The 21,082-nt window shown below is 37.3% G+C and overlaps 1 protein-coding gene across 2 annotated transcripts; it reads right to left on the minus strand.

Moving 5' to 3' along the window:
• Positions 1-7,189: 7,189 nt before the first annotated feature.
• LOC117304605 lies at positions 7,190-19,193 on the minus strand. Of its 2 annotated transcripts, none has more exons than XM_033789148.1 (4): positions 18,494-19,193; positions 16,512-16,712; positions 10,914-10,998; positions 7,190-7,507 (listed from the first exon to the last, which is right to left on the minus strand). In XM_033789148.1, the coding sequence occupies exons 1-4, from the start codon at positions 18,531-18,533 to the stop codon at positions 7,219-7,221; spliced, it is 615 nt and encodes a 204-aa protein (XP_033645039.1). In that variant the 5' UTR covers positions 18,534-19,193; the 3' UTR covers positions 7,190-7,218. The 2 variants fall into 2 exon arrangements, with proteins under 2 accessions (XP_033645039.1, XP_033645038.1); XM_033789147.1 differs by having other exon boundaries at positions 16,512-16,718; positions 18,494-19,183.
• Positions 19,194-21,082: the final 1,889 nt, after the last annotated feature.

A 21,082-nucleotide genomic window follows, 5' to 3' on the forward strand; every position in this document is an offset into this window, starting at 1 on the left:
TAATGAAAGAAAAAACACCCTTGTCACACGAAGTGAAGTGCGTGTAGATGGTTGATTTCGAGACCTCAAGTTCTAAATCTGAGGTCTCGAAATCAAATTCGTGGAAGATTACTTCTTTCTCGAAAACTATAGCACTTCAGAGGGAGCCGTTTCCAACAATGTTTTATACCATCAACCTCTCCCCATTACTCGTCACCAAGAAAGGTTTTATGCTAATAATTATTTTGAGTAACTATCAATAGTGTCCATTGCCTTTTATAAAGACATGGCACTCTAGAAAGTGGCATTGGTTCATAGAGTTAAGAAAGGGTTTGCCATTAACGTTTTGATGTGACTACAATCCCGGCCATATCTTAATGGCCCCCTACCTGCCCCTTTCAATGTTGGTTCCAATTGGCGGGCTTCTTCTGCGTTACAGTGAACATTGACTTGAGCGAGTGGGAAGTGGACATGGAATGGTTTTATATATAACCTTAAGAATGGATGGACAAAGCATGATTAGCCGGAATCGTAGCCAGTAGGTTCAGTTAGCTTGTCATTCCAATAGTCCGGCAATATTTTCACTGTATAGGGTGCGTTCGTTTAGCTTCCCTGGGTCGACCCCGGTGTGTGGCGTGTTTTTTCCCCAGGACAAACGTGTGAAGATAATTACCCACGTTCGTCCTGGAAAAAAAACCGCCACACATCGGGGTCGACCCCGGGAAGCTAAACGAACGCACCCATAGTCAATATTTCAAAGGAAACATGGATGCTTTTCAACACTGAAGAACATGTAGCCAGCTACAGTTTAGTTTCGTTTATGATGCCTAAACTAACAAGCCTATGTTTACTACGTGACCATTTAAGTCCATAACAACTGAAACATTAACAATTGGCAAAACGTGAAGTGGTTAGTTTTGAACAAATAATGCAGCATTCCGGGTCGTCCAGTCGTCAACGCCTATTCTCACTAAATCCATACATACATTGTGTGCAATTCAAGTTGTACACTTGCCTGCCCACACAGACAACCTAAACCGCCACGCCCATCCCACACAAATCTATGATCATGGAACGAACTCACTCGGTCTTGTATGAACTGTATGTTCGAGTTAAAAAAGGTAAAGTCATTTTTTGAGCTGTATAAAAACCTTGAACATGTAACCGTTTTAGTAAGACTGTTATAGGCAGTGGACACTATTGGTAATTACTCAAAATATTTATTAGCATAAAACCTTACTTGGTAACGAGTAATAGGGAGAGGTTGATAGTATAAAACATGGTGAGAAACGGCTCCCTCTGAAGTAACGTAGTTTTCGAGAAAGAAGTAATTTTCCACGAATTTGATTTCGATACCTCAGAATTAGATGAGGTCTCGAAATCAACTTGCATCTGAAAGCACACAACTTCGTGTGACAAGGTTGTTTTTTCTTTAATTATTATCTCGCAACTTCGACGACCAATTGAGCTCAAATTTTCACAGGTTTGTTGTTTTATGTATATGTTGAGATACACCAAGTGAGAAGACTGGTCTTTGACAACTACCAATACACTCAGAAAAAGAATGGTAAAAAAAAGTTATGTTAAATGTGTTAAGTGAAAAAATACTTAACATAAGTAAAAATTAATGAAAAATTTAAACAAAATGTTTGTGTAAATAAAAAACTACTCAAATAGTTAGTAAAACTAATAGTTTACATAACTTAGCAACTTTAAACACATATTATGCAAATTTTACTGAGCTGGTTGTAAAAGTTTACATGGTGTTTAGTAAACCACGATATTTTACTCAAGTATTGTGCAAAATACGCAGCGTGTGACTTGTCTGCTGGGGTCGCGCTCTGCAGTACCACAGTGTAACCACACACAACGTAACGAAATGGATCTCATGAAAAAAAAACCTTCTTGAGTGGAACTTCCCTCATTTAGTTGAGACGTTTGAAGGTAAGTACTATAACATATTTCTGTATTGATGTTATTATCTGTAGTGATAGACTATACACGACTCGTTAGCACGAGTTAGCACAGATAAAGGGACAGTTGAACGTCATATTTTGACTGACAACACTTTTGAACAGTGACTTGAATATCACAAATACATACGTAGGTCTGATCAATGGTCCCCGTATTGTGCACATAGTACACGTACAGCATGCATCGTTGAAGACCATTGTACACATGTACATCGCCACTGTGTTAAAGCACCACCACTGCATACAGCCACGGTGCATCAGGCCAATGATTGGGCTAACTTTAATCTCTCATTTGTTCAGAAGAACAATCAAATAACTTTTCAACATTTTGTCTTTACAAGATACTGACAAATGGTACAACTGACTTAAAATGCAAATTCTGGGAGAGGGGAATCGCACAAACACATCTACCCTTTGTTTATTTTAACCTGTTAAAGGAATTATTCAAGAAATCTCACCCCCCCCCCCACACAAAAAAAAAGGACGAAAGAAAAAGAACAAAAAGAAAAATCAGATAAAGATCAAGAAAAATCAAAGTTTTCAGGTAGCCTACTGTTATGTGGGATTGCATATATAGCACCAAAATTATCTCTCCTCCTGGGATCCTATCACCTTATTCCAGAACTGCAAGTCTCCATCATTGAACCTTTTGTTGATTTGTTTATTTTTTAAGCCCCTATGTATTTGTTTATTTATTTTATTTTATTTCAATTTGTATTTGTACTTTTTTAAATTTATGTGCATGTACATCATGTACAAATTGTATTGCACATACATTGCAGTACTGGAACGTTGTCTCTATTGATCTATAAGTGTTGTAATATGATAATTAAACCACTATTGATATAAAATAATGGTTTAATCTGACATTGTGTGTACCCCATCCTTAAGACAATCAGATTAAATCATTATTTTACAGCAAAATTGGTTTAATTGTAATATTACAATACTTTAAGTTCATTACAGACAATATACACGTGTCATACAATTTGTACTGCACCCCCATTGAAATTTAACCTATTGTGTTTAATATTATTCCCCTTTATGCAGGAAAACACAAGTTTGGACCAGTATTTGAAAGACATCAACAGGGACACCAGATCGCAACCATGCTGATATTAGGTGGGTCTGCACTGGCTCCACAGCAAGTGTTCGTAATTTTTGAGCAAATGCATTTGAACAGTCATCCCTTGTGAAAGCACTGGATGTGTGTTTCAAAACACATTTTGTCTTCGACTTGAGCTACCAGGAGGAGTGTTCTGGCGTTTGGGAGTTCATTGAATTGGTTGTGTTTGAACTCAAAGGCGGTGTGAAGAGCAGCACTATTCGAGAGTTCAGGGCTTACTGTTCATCTCATGATGCATCTGATTAATGTTGACCATTCCATAAGCATTGTAGTTAAAGAAGTTCTTGCACAAAATGTTTGCAAATACGTATCAAAATCATAAGAGATGTGATAGTTGTGATAGTTTGGATTTATGGAACAACCTTACAGTTTAAATAGGAACTCAAAGGTCAAATTCAAATTTGTATTCAATACCCTTCCAGTTTTGTCAAATTTGTCAAAATGTCAAATTCAACACCGTTTTGATTGCTTAGCGACAATTAGGATAAACCAATAATTCCCCATACAAATTGTTCAAACCCAAAATTCGAATTTGACCTTGGAGTTCTTCTTTAAGCTGTGTTAGCCTGGAAGTATTTATTCTGACCTTGCCAATTAATGTAATTTGACCATTCCAGAAGCATTGTAGTTAAAGAAGTTCTTGCACAAATTGTTTGCAATAAAGTATCAAAATCATAAGAGATGTGATAGTTGTGATAGTTTTGATTTATGGAACAACCTTACAGTTTAAACTGTGTTAGCCTGGAAGTATTTATTCTGACCTTGCCAATTAGGTAGATTTTTTGTAATTTTTTAAATTCACTGAAATTGTTGACTGATTATGAAACATACAGAAAACCCCATTTTGCACATGTGATGTTTTGGATTGTTAATATTATTACCATTAAATTTTTATTAAAAAGTTGTTATCTTGAAATTCATGTTGTAGTCGCCAAGTCTCAGTATTTATGATGTGTCCATTTATTACAGCCCTAAACTCCATGAAATAACACTTTGCTAGTATTCAACACAAGCATTGTGTATATTATTATTACCAGTTTTAAAGGCACACAGTTTACATTAAAAATCGGTAAAATCTATACTTCAAAATTGAGTAATTATTTTACATGAGTGGATTTATACCCAGCAATTCAGTAAAAAAAAATACCCAATATTGATGTAAAGTTTTACACAACTATTTACATTGTAAAGCGGTAAAGTCTTACGTCACAATTAAGTAATATTTTACATGAGTGGGTTTACCCAACAATTCAGTAAAGAAAACTACCCAATATTTATGTAAACTTTTACACAGCTATTAAGCAAGATATTACCCAACGCCTGTTGGGTAAAGTTTTACCTAATAGTTATGGTGTTCGCCCACTACATCTAAAACAGGTAATATTTTACACAAGTTGTGTAATCTTTCCTCTGTGTGTAGTGTCCACTGTCTTTAAAGTTAGAACAATAGTAAACACACATTAATTGAAACACGGAACCAGCATCAGCATTAATTTGACTTTATTATTGCAATTGCTGGCACTTCCAAGTATATAAGGAAGACAATTTTATAAAAATATTGAATGTAAAAAAAAAACAATATTATTTAACATGACTTACTCTACCAGAAACTGTACACTGAAACATGATGTTTATAATGTCACTTCGAGTCCTGCAGCCGATTTCACGAAAGGCTTGGATTAATCCTATCTCGAGTTAGGACGAGTAACCCGTCCTAAGTTATGTTGGGTTTAATGCGTCCTGCGCGTTTGAATACGGAATGTATAACTCATCTTAAAGGGTGCATGTACTTTTTGTATGACAAAAAACACAGATGTACACTAAACTTACACAGTTTGAAGATAATGATAGTAGAAAGCTTCCCTGAAAATATTACGTGATAAGGTGCTGTAGTTTTTGTGAAGTGAGTAAAATAATGTCATGAAAATAATTTTCGTCTCATGAGACGAAAATTATTTTAAGCATTAACAAACGTATTTTCATGACATTGTTTAGCTCATTTCCCAAAAACTACAGCACCTCAGTAAGTAATATTTTAAGGGAAGCTTTCCACTATCATTATCTTCAAACCCTGTAACTTTAATTTAAAGCTATCTACATTTTGAAAAAGTACCAAAATCCTTTAAGTCCTAAGATTAATCCTAAGTTGGGAAGAGTTTGGTGAAATCGCCGGCAGGAGTCTCTTTTCGCTTATCTGAAAATTAAGGGAACAATCACCGGCATAAGAGTTGGAACATCAATCATCAGAGTCCCATTGCATAAAGTCTGTAAGCACAAAAACTTGCTAAACACAGAGTAGTATTTCTATATCAGAATCGGGTTACCAGCCAAAATTTCAATAAGTTTGCTTTGATGTGGCTGGTGCCCGACTCAAAGTTTGCTTAGAAAAGAAATTGGTCAAACAGTATTTTCTGCTTAACAGTGAAATTGGGTTCAGAGCCCATGTTCATGAAGCAGCTTCAGCACAAAAAAGTTTCACAGCACAACTCATCTATGCTTACCAGACTAAGGTTACCAACCAAACTACCAATGTCAGATGTGCAATCTGTGACTGGTGTCCTGCTCATTTCTGCTAAACAAAGTATATTATTAAGCAACATTTTCTGCTTAACGGGAAGGTACACGTTTGGTAATTACTCAAAGCAAATGTTCACTTAAAAACTTACTTGGTAGCGAGCATTGGAGAGGTCTCGATAGTATAAAATACTGTGGGAAACGACTCCCTCTGCAGTAATGTAGTTTTTGAGAAAGTGATAATTTCTCACTAAATTAATAAAAGACTTCTAGCTAGAGGTCTTTTATTCCCATCTGAAAGCACACAAATTCGTCCAACAAGGGTGTTTTTCTTTCATCATTTTCACGCAACTTTGATGACCGATTGAGCCCACATTTTCACAGGCTTGTTATTTTATGCATATGATGGGATACACCAAGTGAGAAGACTGGTCTTTGACAATTACCAAACGTGTACCTTCCCTCTAAGCAGCTACTATACAGCTGTTACTATACAGCGAATTGTGTACAAACTTCTTTGTGATAGTGCCCCTGTTGATTTCCCATTTGGGGCTCAGTATCTCATGTGGATCGATTTGTCTGTGATATCAAAGTTATATACATAACTATATATTAAAAACACAAAATGTAAAAAAAAGCTTCGTTAAAACCTAATAGCCAATTTACAAATTTTAAAATTATAATACAAAAAGCAGTCCATGCCAAGTTCATGATAAGCAATTTACACCAATGAAAGGGAATATTAACTAAATGTACAGCAACACAAAAACAAGATTTGATAATAAAGGTGTAGTTCAATCCTTGGTAATCTGCTTGTTGTTAAGCGTGTAATTCCATGCTACCGTAAGCGTGTAATTCCATGCTACCGTAAGCGTGTAATTCCATGCTACCGTAAGCGCCGATTCTTTGCTTGCAGTAAGCAGAGCCATGAAGTTGAACCCAGCTCTCCCAGCCAGTAGCTCGTCACTACCAGTCCTCGGTCGATTTGAGTTGTATAAAAATAAATCAAAACAAAAAATCGAACCCATTTTCTAAATAAAATTTAAATAATATTGTGAGAAATTAAGCTGATACTGATATAAAATCTACTTAGTTTGGCAAGCTTAATCTTTTTGTACATAGACATCCACCACACATTGTGTCTTATCTTAATTCAAAGTGAATATGGTAACAATGTTTTGCTGACATTACAGCGATATACCTTAGTTAATAGCTTAATGCAGATGCTTAACTTGGCAGTAATTTTGCAAGCATTCCAAAAAAATGAAATGCAGCAAATATTGTTACACAAATAATAAAATGTACATAATGTTTTTTATAAAACATCATTGTATAAAACAAAAATACATTTGCGTTTATTTATTTATTATTAATTTACTTTATTTATTTTTATTTTCTTATTATTTTTTTGGAAATGCATTTGAATGTTTCAAAATGTACATTAATCCGATTAAAACATCGTTGTATAAAACAGGTAATAAAATGTTGTGTTTATTTATTTATTATTAATGTATTATTGTTTTATTTTATTTATTTATATATAAAAACAAATAGGCATTAATTTGATGTTATCTAATTATTCATCTGTTTCATGTTATTTGTATTTTTGTTTTCAGTTGCCGCAGACTATCCTTCGATTTCATCATCCACGCTCATCTGAAAATCAGATGTGTAAGCTGATTGATTATCCGTTGGACTATCGATCGTAACATCGAACTCGTTTAGGTTGGTGTCTTCAAGATCGAGATCTGTCTGAAGACCGGAGTCACTACGCTCTGTGATCTGGCTTTTCCTGGTGTTGTAAGCGCCCTCTGGCACTGCGGCAGGGCCATTCAGACCTCCGTTGACGTTCTGTTTATTCTTCTCTCGCTGGATTGTGAGCCTGCGTTCAGCTCGGCGTTTGGCGCGGCTTCTCCTAAAAAGGGGAAAGTGATTTAATTGAACTACAGTAGGTTTACGGTTTGTATTTCCACTCAATTGAATAATATGAGCAAGCAGAAGAGAGAACAGACCTAATGCACATGACGTCATTTCAGTAGGGCGCCCTCACCTAGAGGTCACAAATGAGGTTGTTCATAGGGTGCGCCGCGCGTAGAAATCTGTGCGTCTCGATTGTTTCGTCACCGTTTTTCCTAAAAGATGGCGGCTGGATGACGTAAATGCATACGGTCTATTGATCTCTATTGACAATATAATAGAGATCAATGATAATGTCTTATAGGTTCCTGAGTTAAGCTCTTCCCCTTTAGTTCGAAAAAAAAAGAAGACACTCCATACTTTTGAAAGCCATCTTAACTCAGCTCACATGCCCGTCTCAAATCAGACTTGCTAACGTGCGCTTCCAGAGACCAAAACCCCCAATCATAGATGTCTAGCTTTTGAAAAATTAAGTATAACTTGTGTTGATCAATAACAAGTGTCTAGAATGTTTTCATCAAAATTATGGCGTGTAAGAAGACACCACACTGTTAATTGTTCAAGTTGAATTATTGATATGTATTTTCCAATGCTTACATCAAGAATATAATTATATGCACACGATTCATTCATTTAGTCGATTGGGATTGCATTGGATGATGGTCCACCAAACAGGTTGGTCCTCCAGTGTTGTACGCACACAAGGTGTCCATATAATAATCAGTGGTTCGTGGTCTTCCACTGGAACAGTGACCCTGAGTTGGGGGCCCATGGAAATGATTGCCCAGCGAAAAAAAAAGTCAATGGAAGTATAATATGTGAACAAATATGATTCTCAAAATATTGCCTGCAGGCGAATGTTTGGAAGTTTCCGTGGTGACCGTTTGACTTTGATTTCAATGAGAGTTCAACTTTTAAAAAACCGCGGTGCCCATAAAAACAACAATCATCCAATGACGAATGGAGACAGTACCCATTTCCACCGTCATCATGGGCCTATAACTTCATAAAGCCCGTAAGCACAAATCTTGCTAAGCACATATTACTGCTTAGCAGAAACAGGTTACCAGAGCGTTTATTGAGGTTTATATTATGATAGCACCAATGTCCCACTCATTTCTAGCTCATCAAAACATTTGCTAAGCAACATTTTCTGCTAAACAGCTCCGTGATATTTGGGTAAGATGTCACTAACGTAAAATTGTTGTTATCAATGTATGTCCAATATTAAAGAATTTAATAAGTTTAACAGGACAAATAATAGAAAAACTAGTTTATTTGTGAGTTCAAAATAAACACGGTAGACCTACCTTTAACTCAGTGATTTTGAAAAGCAAAGCCCAACCCAGAAAAATTCAACAATGGCGACTGGGTGCACGGTTAATGAAGTGCGCCTAGCCAGGCATTCCTCCCTTTTTGTTTGTTTCTTTATTCATGGATTTATAAAGGTTTTTTCTTTTCTTTTCTTTATTTCTACAGGGAATAGTTTATAGTGTGTGGACAACTGATCAAGATCCCACCATGGGCTTTTCAATCCTGGGTTTTTCGATCATGGGTTTAGAATTTAAACTAGACCACGGTTATGTAAATGATGTTTACTGAAGCCGCAAGGGTATAGACTACTTTTTCATGAAGTGGGTTGGGGTTTTTTTGTGTTTTTTTTTTTTTTTTTTGGGGGGGGGGTTGAACATTCGATTCAACATTTTCTGGGTTCATTTCATGGAGCAACCTAAGCACAAAAAGTAGCAAAGCATAACAAAAATGTGCTTAACAGGAGGTTTACCATTGCCTTGTCCAAGGTACATTTGAGACTTGTATTTGTTTATCCTGCTCTTTTCTGCTTAGCAGGATTTTGTAAAGCAATGTTTTCTGCCTAAGCAGCTCTACGAAATGGGAGACTTTGAGGCGCTAGGTGGCAGCAGACTTACCAGGTAAATTTCCATTGTTTACGTAGTTCTGAGCGTGCGCACATTATCGAGAACAATGGATTTTACCTGGTAGGTCTGCTGCCACCAAGCGTCCTGAAAGTCTCCCATTTGGACCCTGGTTATCAGAATGATCTGGGTGTATGTCTTTGTGAACCTTTTTTTTCCCCCCACCACAATCTTTGAATATGTTTTTTTACAATACGCAACAACAATCACCACAAACTGATTTATATTCTAGAAAGGCAACAGACCATTTTCCTCCAAGCCTAGAGTTAGGGTAAAATATTTTTGAAAGTTTTTGAAAATACATTGTCCTTGTTGGTCATGGTTTCATGCCTTTTCTATATGGCGACTGACGGTTCAAATTGTGTTAAACTTGTATAAAGTACTGGAAACATACAAAACTTTGTCATTGTTGAACATTATTTTGTGCCTCCTAAGAATGATGGCAAACCGTCCGAGACCGAGTTCAATTTCAGGTCCGCAAAATGTCCATAACATTACTACCAATAATCACATACAATGACTGATAATTTGCGTATGTGCAACCTTTAAGTTAAGTAACTGACAGGTCTTCAAAACAAGTTCTCAACAAAAACCTTTCCGTGAAACCCCATTTTTGATGAGATTTTCTTGACACTATTGAATACGGGCTTTAAGCCCCCCAAGTCCCTAAACGGTAAACATACATAGCGCCGATGTAAAAACATTCTGTTTGACAGGCTGGACATTTTAATTCCGCCGGGTATACAAAAATGCAGGACAATTGGGAGAGTAAGCAATGTTGTACTTTAGACGGGTCTTTCAGCAGGTTATTCCACTCTTTTTCTCCACCATTGCGTGTGAGAAAACATTCAAAAGGCATTTCCATGTTATTTTTTTCTACTTCAATGTGTGTATTATGTAACAAAAATAACAAATATCAGAATCCAGTTTACTAAGGAGTGCGAGCCAGACTAATTTGAACCTCCAGCCTAACTTTGGCTATTATAAGAGTGAATGACAGCCGAACATTGCTGCAATCATTTTGGTAGCATTGTACGTTATCAGAGATTGTTGATTGTTTTTAAAGCTCAAAACTCACTAATTTCACCAAGTTAACGTGAAACTTGTTTTATACACACTGGGCAGTTTGGGAGGCTAGGTGCAGCATTCATACTAAGTGGACTTTCATAATACGCAGTTCTGAGAATGGACTTACCTATTTGCTGCCACCTAGCGTCAAAAGAAGACTCCACTTTTCTGGGAAAGTATTTATAGTTGAAAAGCTGTCGAGTTTTTGGAAATATGACGCCGTTTCAATATTGTTTCAAAACTACAGCACATCAGCAAGTATTTTTTTTTTTAAGGGAGGCTTCCTATTATTATTACCTTCGATCTGTTAAAGTTCAATCTAAATCTGTGGACATTGTAAACAAAAAAGGTACCCAGAACATTTAAAATGGGGCTAACTTAAAGTTGATTTTTCAGACCTACCTTGTTACCATCCAACAGGAAAGTGCGAAGAAAATGAAAACGGCTGTAATACCACCGATACACGCCAGCGATAATGATGCTACATCTGGAGAAACGAAACAAAATTAAACTTTGGTCAAAGCGTTCATTGTATTGCTATAAATGTAATTTTGTAAATCAACAGTTAAAGACATGGACACTATTGCTATTTTTCAAAGACTAGTCTTCACAGTTCTCAACATTATATGCATAAAATAACAAACCTGTGAAAATCTGAGCTCAAATGGTCCGCGAAGTTGAGAGATAATAATGGAAGAAAAAACACCCTTGTCAAACAAAGTTGTGTGCTTTCAGATGCTTGATTTCGAGACCTCAAAATCTAACTCTGAGGTCTCGAAATCAAATTCGTGGAAAAATTACTTCGTTCCTGAAAATTACGCTATTTCAGAGGTAGCCGTTTATTAGCTCCCCATTACTCGTTACCGAGTATAAACTAGCAATATAGTGTTCACTGCCTTTAAGACTGCTGCTCACTGTTTATGTTTACTCTCTTTGAATAAATGTAATTACAAACATTGAAAATCTTTACATGACTGCGGTTTCGAGAAGATGAAGGGAAAAAAACAATGTTATCATCCAAAATTTAAAACAGCTATTGCTTTTAAAATTATGGAAATGTCTTTAAAGACAGTGGACACTATTGGTGATTACTCCCAATAAATTTAAGCATAAAACCTTTCTTGGTGACGAGTAATGGGGAGAGGTTGATGGTATAAAACATTGTGAGAAACAGCTCCCTCTGAAGTGACATAGTTTTCGGGAAAGAAGTAATTTTACAAGAATTTGATTTCGAGAGCTCAGATTTAGAACTTGAGGTCTCGAAATCAACTATCTAAACGCATACAACTTCATGTGACAATTGGGTGTTTTTTTCTTTCATTATTATCTCGCAAGTTCGATGACCGATTGAGCTCAAATTTTCAAAGGTTTATTATTTTATGCATGTGTTGAGATACACCAACTGTGAAGACTAGTCTTTGACAATTACCAATAGTATCCACTGCCTTTAAGACTGCTGCTACTGGTTTTACTCTAACTGATTCGAGATAAGGTACAGCATTTGAAATGTTTAAAACTCTGTGCTACGGATGTGCTTACTCTCTTTGAATCAATAAAAGGTACATCATTGGCAATTTGTCACTTCTGCACCTGATGTGCATTACTTTGTTCAATTTATCTTTATTCGATCCCCAAAAAGGTTATAATTCAAATACTCGCATACAGTAACACCAGTTAAAACAGACAAGGGCTGTTTTACAATCTCTTTGTTGGTTCACAACATTTCTTCTGTTTCAGAACTCAAGATATTTGAATCAAGATAATGTATAGTTATAATAATAATTGGGGGGCTAATCGTCCTTACTCGCAGCTAGAGCTGAATTGCGAAGCACGCGGCTACACGTGTTCGAGAAGCTGGCATGCAAGGGGGCCTTTGGCTGCCAGCCAGCCACATCAACCCATTATGACCATGGAGCACAGCCAATATCGAAAGTGTTTGATTGTTTTCCTGAGGGAGGGAAAACCGGATAGTCTGGAAAACCTTCGTGGCACAGCAGAGAACCAACGAACAATTCAACTTACATGGCCCCCGACCGGGAATCGAACCGGGGTCACCTTCTGGTGAGAGACGAGTGCTTTACGCACAAGCCAACCGTGCCACCAAAGTACCTATACTTCAGTCTGGGTACCTTGTACATTGCACTTGGTCGGAAAAATGCCCGTTTCAATTTCCAAGTACCATTCGTAGTAGACAGTTCCTGGGTAACCTTGCAGTCTGTGCGATGTCCAACAATTGAAAACTGACAATCGTCTTGATATTACAGTGGCCTTCATTTGTCAAAAACTCTCACAAACACTCTTATAAGCTCTAAAGTGAAAACGAAAATCCCACGTTTTCCCCCCGGGTATTATTCAAGGTGTACACCCCTAGTGACGCACCATAAATGTATCACTGTGTGTGGGAGACTACACAAGTATTGTACGATGATTCACATTCAAATCCCCTCCCCGTAGTTTTCCTCCCGAGTTATTCTTTAAGCTCGGCACCCCCTCGTGACGCACCACGATTCTTTTAGAACATAAGATTTACAACAAAAACCTCCCAAAATATTTTTCTTAATAATCGTTCAGCCGATTGAGTCAGAAGACCTCAAATTCAAGCTTAAAACTGAATCCATTGTGAAGTGGTTTTCTGTGTCAGAGCTTCACTTTTTTTTTTTTTTTCAGTTTCAAAATACAATGAACGTTTTTGGCTATTGTTGAAACTTAAAAAAAAGTACTTCATGCTAACCTTGACTGACTGCCTATGACGATCTGAATATAATGTGTAATAATACCAATTTGATGCTTGTGTCAACATTATTTCACAATTTTGGGCCGTCAAACAAAGGCGGGAATGTTTATGGAACGTTTGCTTCATGTAATTCACATTAAAGGCTGGTACAACTTTTGGTTCAACGTTCACAGATTTGCACTTATTCTAGAAGAATGTGGTTCATGTGGAAACTTCCCTTGACATACTTTGCTTAACATTCTACGGTAAAACATGCGGTGTTTGGGGTGTGTGTGTGTGTGGGGGGGGGGGGGTATCGTAAATTGTTGAGCATTGATAGTGTACGTGAAGCATAACACCGAGGAGGAAATGTGATGGATACTTGTGCCCGTAACCACAACGTTAAACAACAATATTGTGATAGCTATTGAACACAAAATTAAGAAACAATCATTTTGATATTTTGCCCTTTTTTATCATAAGCGTCTATCGACTGAAACCACCATCGCGCATTGATGTGTATTTTGAGAAACTGTATAAAAAAAAATGTAGCTTAAAGGTGTCACGGTGTGGACGCTGCGTGACAATGATACGGTACTGTGTTTTTGTTTTCAAGGTCAGGTGGTCTGGATGAAACTTTCCAGTTTGCCAACGATATACAAAACTGTTTATAATCTACAGATTTCAATGTATAACAGCCCTGTTTGAAAACCAAGCATTTGACCTTTAAGTAAGAATAATTAAAGCTGTTGTCACCAGGTGGCTGTACATGATTGGCAAAATGTCAAAGACTAGCCTTTACAATTGGTGTTTCACAACATATGCATAAAATAACAAACCTGTGAAAATTTGAGCTCAATCGGTCATCGAACTTGCGAGATAAGAATGAAAGAAAAAAACACCCTTGTCACACTAAGTTGTGTGCGTTTAGATGGTTGATTTCGAGACCGTCTTGAAATCAAATTCGTGGAAGATTACTTCTTTTTCGAAAACTATGGCACTTCAGAGGGAGCCATTTCTCAGAATGTTTTATACCATCAACCTCTCCCCACTACTCGTCTCCAAGAAAGGTTTTATGCTAATAGTTATTTTGAGTAATTACCAATGGTGTCCACTGCCTTTAACTTTTGGTAACAGACCCATGTAGGGCACACATTTCATTAGGTCCTTAGCACAACGTTAATATTTTGTAGTGGGGAGCTGTTGATATTAAAAAACATTGTGAGAAACGGCTCCCTCTGAAAGTAGAGTAGTTTTTGAGAAAGAAGTAGTTTCTCACTAAATTATTAATAAATTAATTTGATTTCGAGACCTCAGAATTAGATTTTGAGGTCCCGAAATCAAGCATCTAAAGGCACACAACTTCGTGTGACAAGGGTGTTTGTTCTTCCATAATTATTATTTTTTGCAACTTCGATGACCAATTGAGTTCAAATTTTCACAGGTTTGTTATTTTGTGCATATGATGAGATACACAAAGTGAGAAAACTGGTCTTTGACAATAACCAAAGGTGCCCAGTGTCTGTAAACCATACCTTGTATTGATTCAAGAAATGTATACATGAACAAGTGGTGAGAGGTTTTTACAAAATAGTGTTACTTATCGAAAGCAGTGCTGGAGAGCTTATCTTTGTCAAAGCATTTTAATAACAAGTCTACTAAATCTGGGTCACAACATAAAGCGGCAGAGTGAACATTCTTTACGCCGTCCACAAAGTTGGTATTCCTGTGGCACAGTAGACTTTAAACCAATACGTTCAGCATTGTACTGATTCACAAGCTTCCAGCCATAGAAGGGAAAGGAAAACAGGCCGGTGCTATAACGCTTTCAATACCAAACTGTCGATTCTCATGACTAGTGAGTCACTTTCTTGCCGCTTCACCATGAGAACATAATCTTCGGTGAAATAAGGACTACATGAATGTTGGCATAATAGCCGTCGGCTGCGGTCTCTGTGTTTGATCTTATAAATGGATTGTATTTAGAAACCATTGTCTGTTTTAACCCTAAATTCATAAACACATCAGACAGTTTCGCTATTCCTATTGGTGGAGAGCGCGTCACGTGGGTGTGTATGAACCTTTGTTTATGACCGGTAAAAAGTGTTAATTCATGGGCGTGACACGCGACCTTGCACCTGTTCTTATAAGGCAGTTTCTTCATTCCTATTGGTCGAGAGCAACGGCTGAAACAGTTGTGCAACATCACGCGATACGCGCGACGCGCACAGCATTCCCTTATAAGGAGTTTTTTTACCCGAGGGCGGTGGAGGGCTTTACCATATCATAGCTGGAGGGCGGTTGTGTTGAAAGAAATCATTTTAACAACTATAATTTTTGCATTTATTTTACTTTTTTACCAAAAAGTGATGATGTTTTTGACCGAAAAGGTATTTATTAATGGGAATCAAAGTGTGTTGAATCGGTTTTCAACTAGTGGTTTAAACCCGCCGAGGCCTGGTTATTGATAATTTACCTCGACTTCGCCTCGGTAAAAATATCAAGAACCAGTCCTCAGCGCGGGTTTAAACCACTAGTTGAAAACCTCTTCACCATACATTGATTCCCTTATTAAATACTACCACAAGCTGCTACATTGCTACGGAGTTAGTTTGTATTACCATTCTTTTGCTGAGTCAACCACACAAAGCGGTAGGCCTATATAGATCCTTTAATTGATCTGGGTACTTGTTGTAACACAAAACACAATGTCCATAGATTTACATCAAACTTACACCACTTAAAGATTATGATAGTAGAAAGTGTACCTTAATGTATAGTTGCTGAGGTGCTGTAGTTTTTGAGAAATGAATAAAACAATGTCATGAAAATACGTTTTTACATGCCAAAATAATTTTCGTCTCATGATCACTGAGACGAAAATTATTTTCATGACACTGTTTTACTCATTTTTCTCAAAAACTACAGCACCTCAGCAAGTAACAAAAAAATATTTTAAGGGAACATTTCTACCATCATTATCTTCAAACTGTGAAAGTTTAATGTAAATCTGTGGACATTGTTTGGTTTTTTTTTTTGTCCTATAAAAAGTACATAGGCCCTTTAAAGCACAATCTAAAAAGCGATCTGCTTCGAAATTTGATGATGGAGCCCAAGCCGTACCTTATTAATTTTTATCCGTGACTTTTTTGTTTGAATTAAAACACTTGAATACATTATAAACGGAACAGGTTTGGACGAGTAACTTGAGATAAGACTCGTATACTCTTTGTAAAATCCACCCCAGAATATCCACAAACAAACAAAAACAAGAAAAGCGCCCTCACCGAGTCGACATATGTCATCATTCTCTGTCCATACGCCGCCCTCCTGACATATTCTGGTCGTAGATCCCACCGCGAAATGGCCGAAGTCACACGTGTACTGGATAGTTTGACCCGTCGTAAACACTAGAGTGTCACCCCCATCGTGGGTCGTACCAAACGTCGTTGGAGGCGATTTGCATTCCTCCCCGGATACCATGGAAACTGCTCCTGTGTTAAAGGAAATTAAAATGATTTAGAGTTAAAGACACTGAACACTATTGGTAATTGATACTTGGTGTATCTCAACATATGCATAAAATAAGAAACCTGTGAAAATTTGAGCTCAATTGGACGTGGAAGTTGCGAGATAATAATGAAAGAAAAAACAACCTTGTCACACGAAGTTGTGTACTTTCATATGCCTGATTTCGAGACCTCAAATTCTAAATCTAAGGTTTCGAAATAAAATTCTCGAAAACTACAGTACTTCAAAGGGAGTCGTTTCTTACAACGTTTTATACAATCAACCTCTCCCAATTAATCGTTACCAAGAAAGTTTTTATGCTAATAATTATTTTGAGTAATTGATTACCAATAGTGTCCACTGCATTTAAACAAAGACAAAATTAGCTAGAGTGGGACTCGAACAAACGACCTCCGGAATTAACGGTGCCGGTGGGGCAGGAGATTCTGTACCCCCGGAAATTCGGTTCCTAAAGCAGTAGCCATATAATATCGCTGTAACCAAAGTCTTTTAGACGTTGATCTATTGAATATTAAAGCCATTGGACCCTTTCGGTAAACAGTGTTGTCCAAGGCCTACACTTTGTGTACCACAACTTCTATATCAAATAACAAACCTGTGAGAATTTAGGTTCAATCAGTCATCGAGTCGGGAGAAAACAACGGAAAAACCCACCCTTGTTTCCGCGCGTTTCGCAGTGTCATGACATGTGTTTAAAATAAATCCGTAATTCTCGTTAACGAGAATTTATATTGTTTTGCTGATTTCTCAAAAAGTAAAGCATTTTATGGAATAATATTTCAAGAGAAAACTTTGATCATTGCCTTCTGTAAACCCTGTAAGTTATTTTGTAAATCTGTGAACTTTTAATTTTTTTCTGAACCGAAAGGGTCCAATGGCTTTAAAGACAGTGGACACTATTGGTAACTGTCAAAAAAACGTCTTCACAGTTGGTGTTTCTCAACATAATATGCATAAAATAACGAACCTGTAAAAATTTGAGCTCAATCTGTCATCGATGTTGCGAGATATTAATGAAAGAAAAAACACACTTGTCGCACCATGAGCACACGAAGTTGTGTGCTTTCATATGCTTGATTTCGAGACCTCAAATTCTAAACTTGAGGTCTCGAAATCAAGTTTGTGGAAAATTACTTTTGTTTCAAAAACTATGTCACTTCAGATGGAGCTGTTTCACACAACGTTTTATACTATCAACCTCTCCCCATTACTCGTAACCAAGAAAGGTTTTATGATAATAATTATTTTGAGTAATTACCAATAGTGTCCACTGCCTTTAAAACCCAATTTGGGATTAGACTATTGACGTTTAACGATTCCTTCTTTATAGGTTTTTGAGTTGGATTTTGTTTGTCTGTTTGTTTGTTTGATGGTGTGTTGGGTGTTTGTAGCTGTTGTATTTTTTCCACACTTTGTGTGTGTTGTATTTTTTTTCTGGATGCATTTTCAGAAAACATGGCTCTTCTGAAATGTAATGTATTTTGGCTTTTTAGTGAAGGAATAGCATTGCAAAGACTTTGTCCATGTTGTGAAGACTATTAAACCTACATCTAGCTATGTCAATTGTCTGTGTACGTACATACTGAAATACAACTTCTGCACCTGCTTGTATTTCAAACTACAAAATGGCTTGTTGTGGGTACGCATCCAAACTCACTCATACAAATGCTGTAATTTGGGGAAGATCTTTAGTTTTTGTTTTTGTTTAGTTTTAAGAAAGAAAATGCAATAACCTCACCTGCAAGTGTCAGCAAAAGGAATCTGTGGAACATCGCCATCGCTTTCTGGCTCTGTCTGTTGAAGTATGGGTTCTAGTGTTCCGTGCGTGTATACCCTGAAAGCTCACACACCCTACGGCGTTTTGGAACCAACTTTCCCGGCAAAGTCTTACGTTCCGCGTGCACCCTGAAAACTCACACACACTACGGCGTTTTGGAACCAACTTTCCTGGCAACGTCGGAAGGTGCTGTCTCTCTCTCCTCCAGCCAAAATTATCATCAATAATCCCGATTCGATGCACTTCTTTCATATACGATTATCAACAAACCAGAACTGTTTTGTATTTTCAAATGTCACACATTCCGGGCTTGCCTCGCATGACGGCATTCGGCACGGCCTGGGTTTTCAAACAGTACTGTAGACCTACCTTTAACTGAAGTGGTTACAAGGTTTTAGATACAGATTCTGTATACCTGCGCATGTTGCCGAGTGTTTGTACATCCAAAACGGTTGCCATTCAAGGACTGTGTTCCTTCATGCTTGGTCGCCTCTCTTATTAAAGGACACAATTCTACAACAATTGATATTTTCCCAATGAGATAGCCGACGTACATGGCGTTGCAAGATAATTGATATTGCTCGTGCATGAACAAACTTCCAAGTATAACAATTATTTAAAGCAACAGCATAAAATGAAGGAGCCCCGTGACCTCATAAACCAGAGCTAGAAACGATTTATTCAACCACTATATATAAAAAATGATATGTTTTTTTTTTTTGGCTTTTTGGGGGAGGGGGGGGGGGTTGGGGTGAAAAGTGAGGCATTTGAAGATTGTTCAAAAAGGTCGTGAGCCTGACAACATACTTCGCGTCTCAGATAATAAGTTGGGAAAAGTTGCGAAATACCATGAATATCGACGTCAATATAAGATACTGGTTCACGTTCAGGGCCACCATACATTACTCATGTTTTGGGTGCGACAGCTTATAAGTCTACACAATAACACGGGAACATTCATGTTCTTGCAATACGGAGCGCGTGAATGGGTTTAGTTGACGACAATACATACCTGGCCCATTGTAAAAAGTACATCGATCAGAAATGCCTGTGATCGATGTTATGATAACCAGAAGTGGACCCTTCTCAGGCTAGGCTGGGTTAATATCGGTTCAACTCACATTGAAAGCGGGGAAAACATAAATCGGCAAAGATAACAAACCTCTAAAATTTGTGTCAGTATATTTTGAGTGCAAAAAATAGTTAATGGCCTGACGTTTCGACCCTAGCAGAGTCTTTCTCGAAGGCTAAATGACAACACAACAAACATGAACAGGTAACTAAGTGAAACATAAGCAGTGAAGTGGAAATACATGAATGGGGTTAGAAAGCATACATAAAAAAGCAGGGGGTAAACAATGAATAGGGGGACAAACAAGGGGGGGGTGAAGGGAAGGGGCTGGCTTGACCACAAGCAAGAATATGGAAACACAAAGGACAACATCATATTTTGAGTGGTTAGAGAAGTTAGGCGTGGATTTTTAGTAAACATGAAGACAATTTATTTATAGCGAACGCCTGATCACTCAGCATAATGACTCATCTATTACCAGACAAAGGTTAGTTAAGAAGGAAAAAAACATAAGAATCACACAAAAAAGCGCGTACTCAACAATACCTGACATAATCGAAACAACTCAAGACCGCCTAAAAATACATTTATCCCTTGAACGATTTCATTAAAAGCAGAATAAAGGAATCGAAACCCACGACAAATCTTACAAAAGAAAACAAAAATGCGCTTCTTTTTTTTTATTTCAATATCTTACAAAATTATAACAAAATTCTCGCTTCGCCCATTGGCGAATAGACTACAATGAAACGAAGACTATGTTGCACCGATACAGTTGTTACACACAAGATTGGAATTTCTTAACTGGGAACAAATTCCAGCCGATGCACAGACATCAACTTAAACAAATAGTTCCCTTTTTGTTATTCGTGTCAAACTAGATCAAGGTTACAGTAACATCGATCAAAAGATCTAAACAAAGGGGGCGCCAACGCGAATGCTCCGAATTCGGTGACCTTAGAGGTCAAACTTATGTAGGCATAGAGGACTCTATAAACAGCTAAACAGTAGTGGAATCGGTTTAATTTGTTACGAAATTTCAGCATTCGTTAACAATCTTGGACAACGATGGAGCTGCAAAGGCAAAAACATGATAGCACAAGATTACATCCCTAAAAGCGTGTAAGCACAAAAGTTTGCCAAGTACAGAAATCTCTTGCTTACCAAGAATAGTTTGCCAGCGAAAATTAAAATTGCTTTTCTGCTGAACTTAACAGCTCATGAAGTATTCGGATCTGCTTTGTTTTGCTTCGCAGAAAACTGTTAGGTTTGCATCGGGGATAGTGGACGTTATAATTGTTTACCCATACTTGAATGTGTTCGGCACTGTACTATTCAGTGTTTTCCTGGGTTTCTTGAACAAAATACACATCACTCATGTGGGATGATTATCTGCTTAAGCAGTTCAATGAATGAGGGCTCTTGGTTTTAGGTCATTACACATCAAGTTCGTTCTAACACCGAATCTGACACACATG

The sequence above is a fragment of the Asterias rubens genome, chromosome 21 (genome assembly GCF_902459465.1).
Source record: "Asterias rubens chromosome 21, eAstRub1.3, whole genome shotgun sequence".
Taxonomy (NCBI): Eukaryota; Metazoa; Echinodermata; class Asteroidea; order Forcipulatida; family Asteriidae; genus Asterias; species Asterias rubens.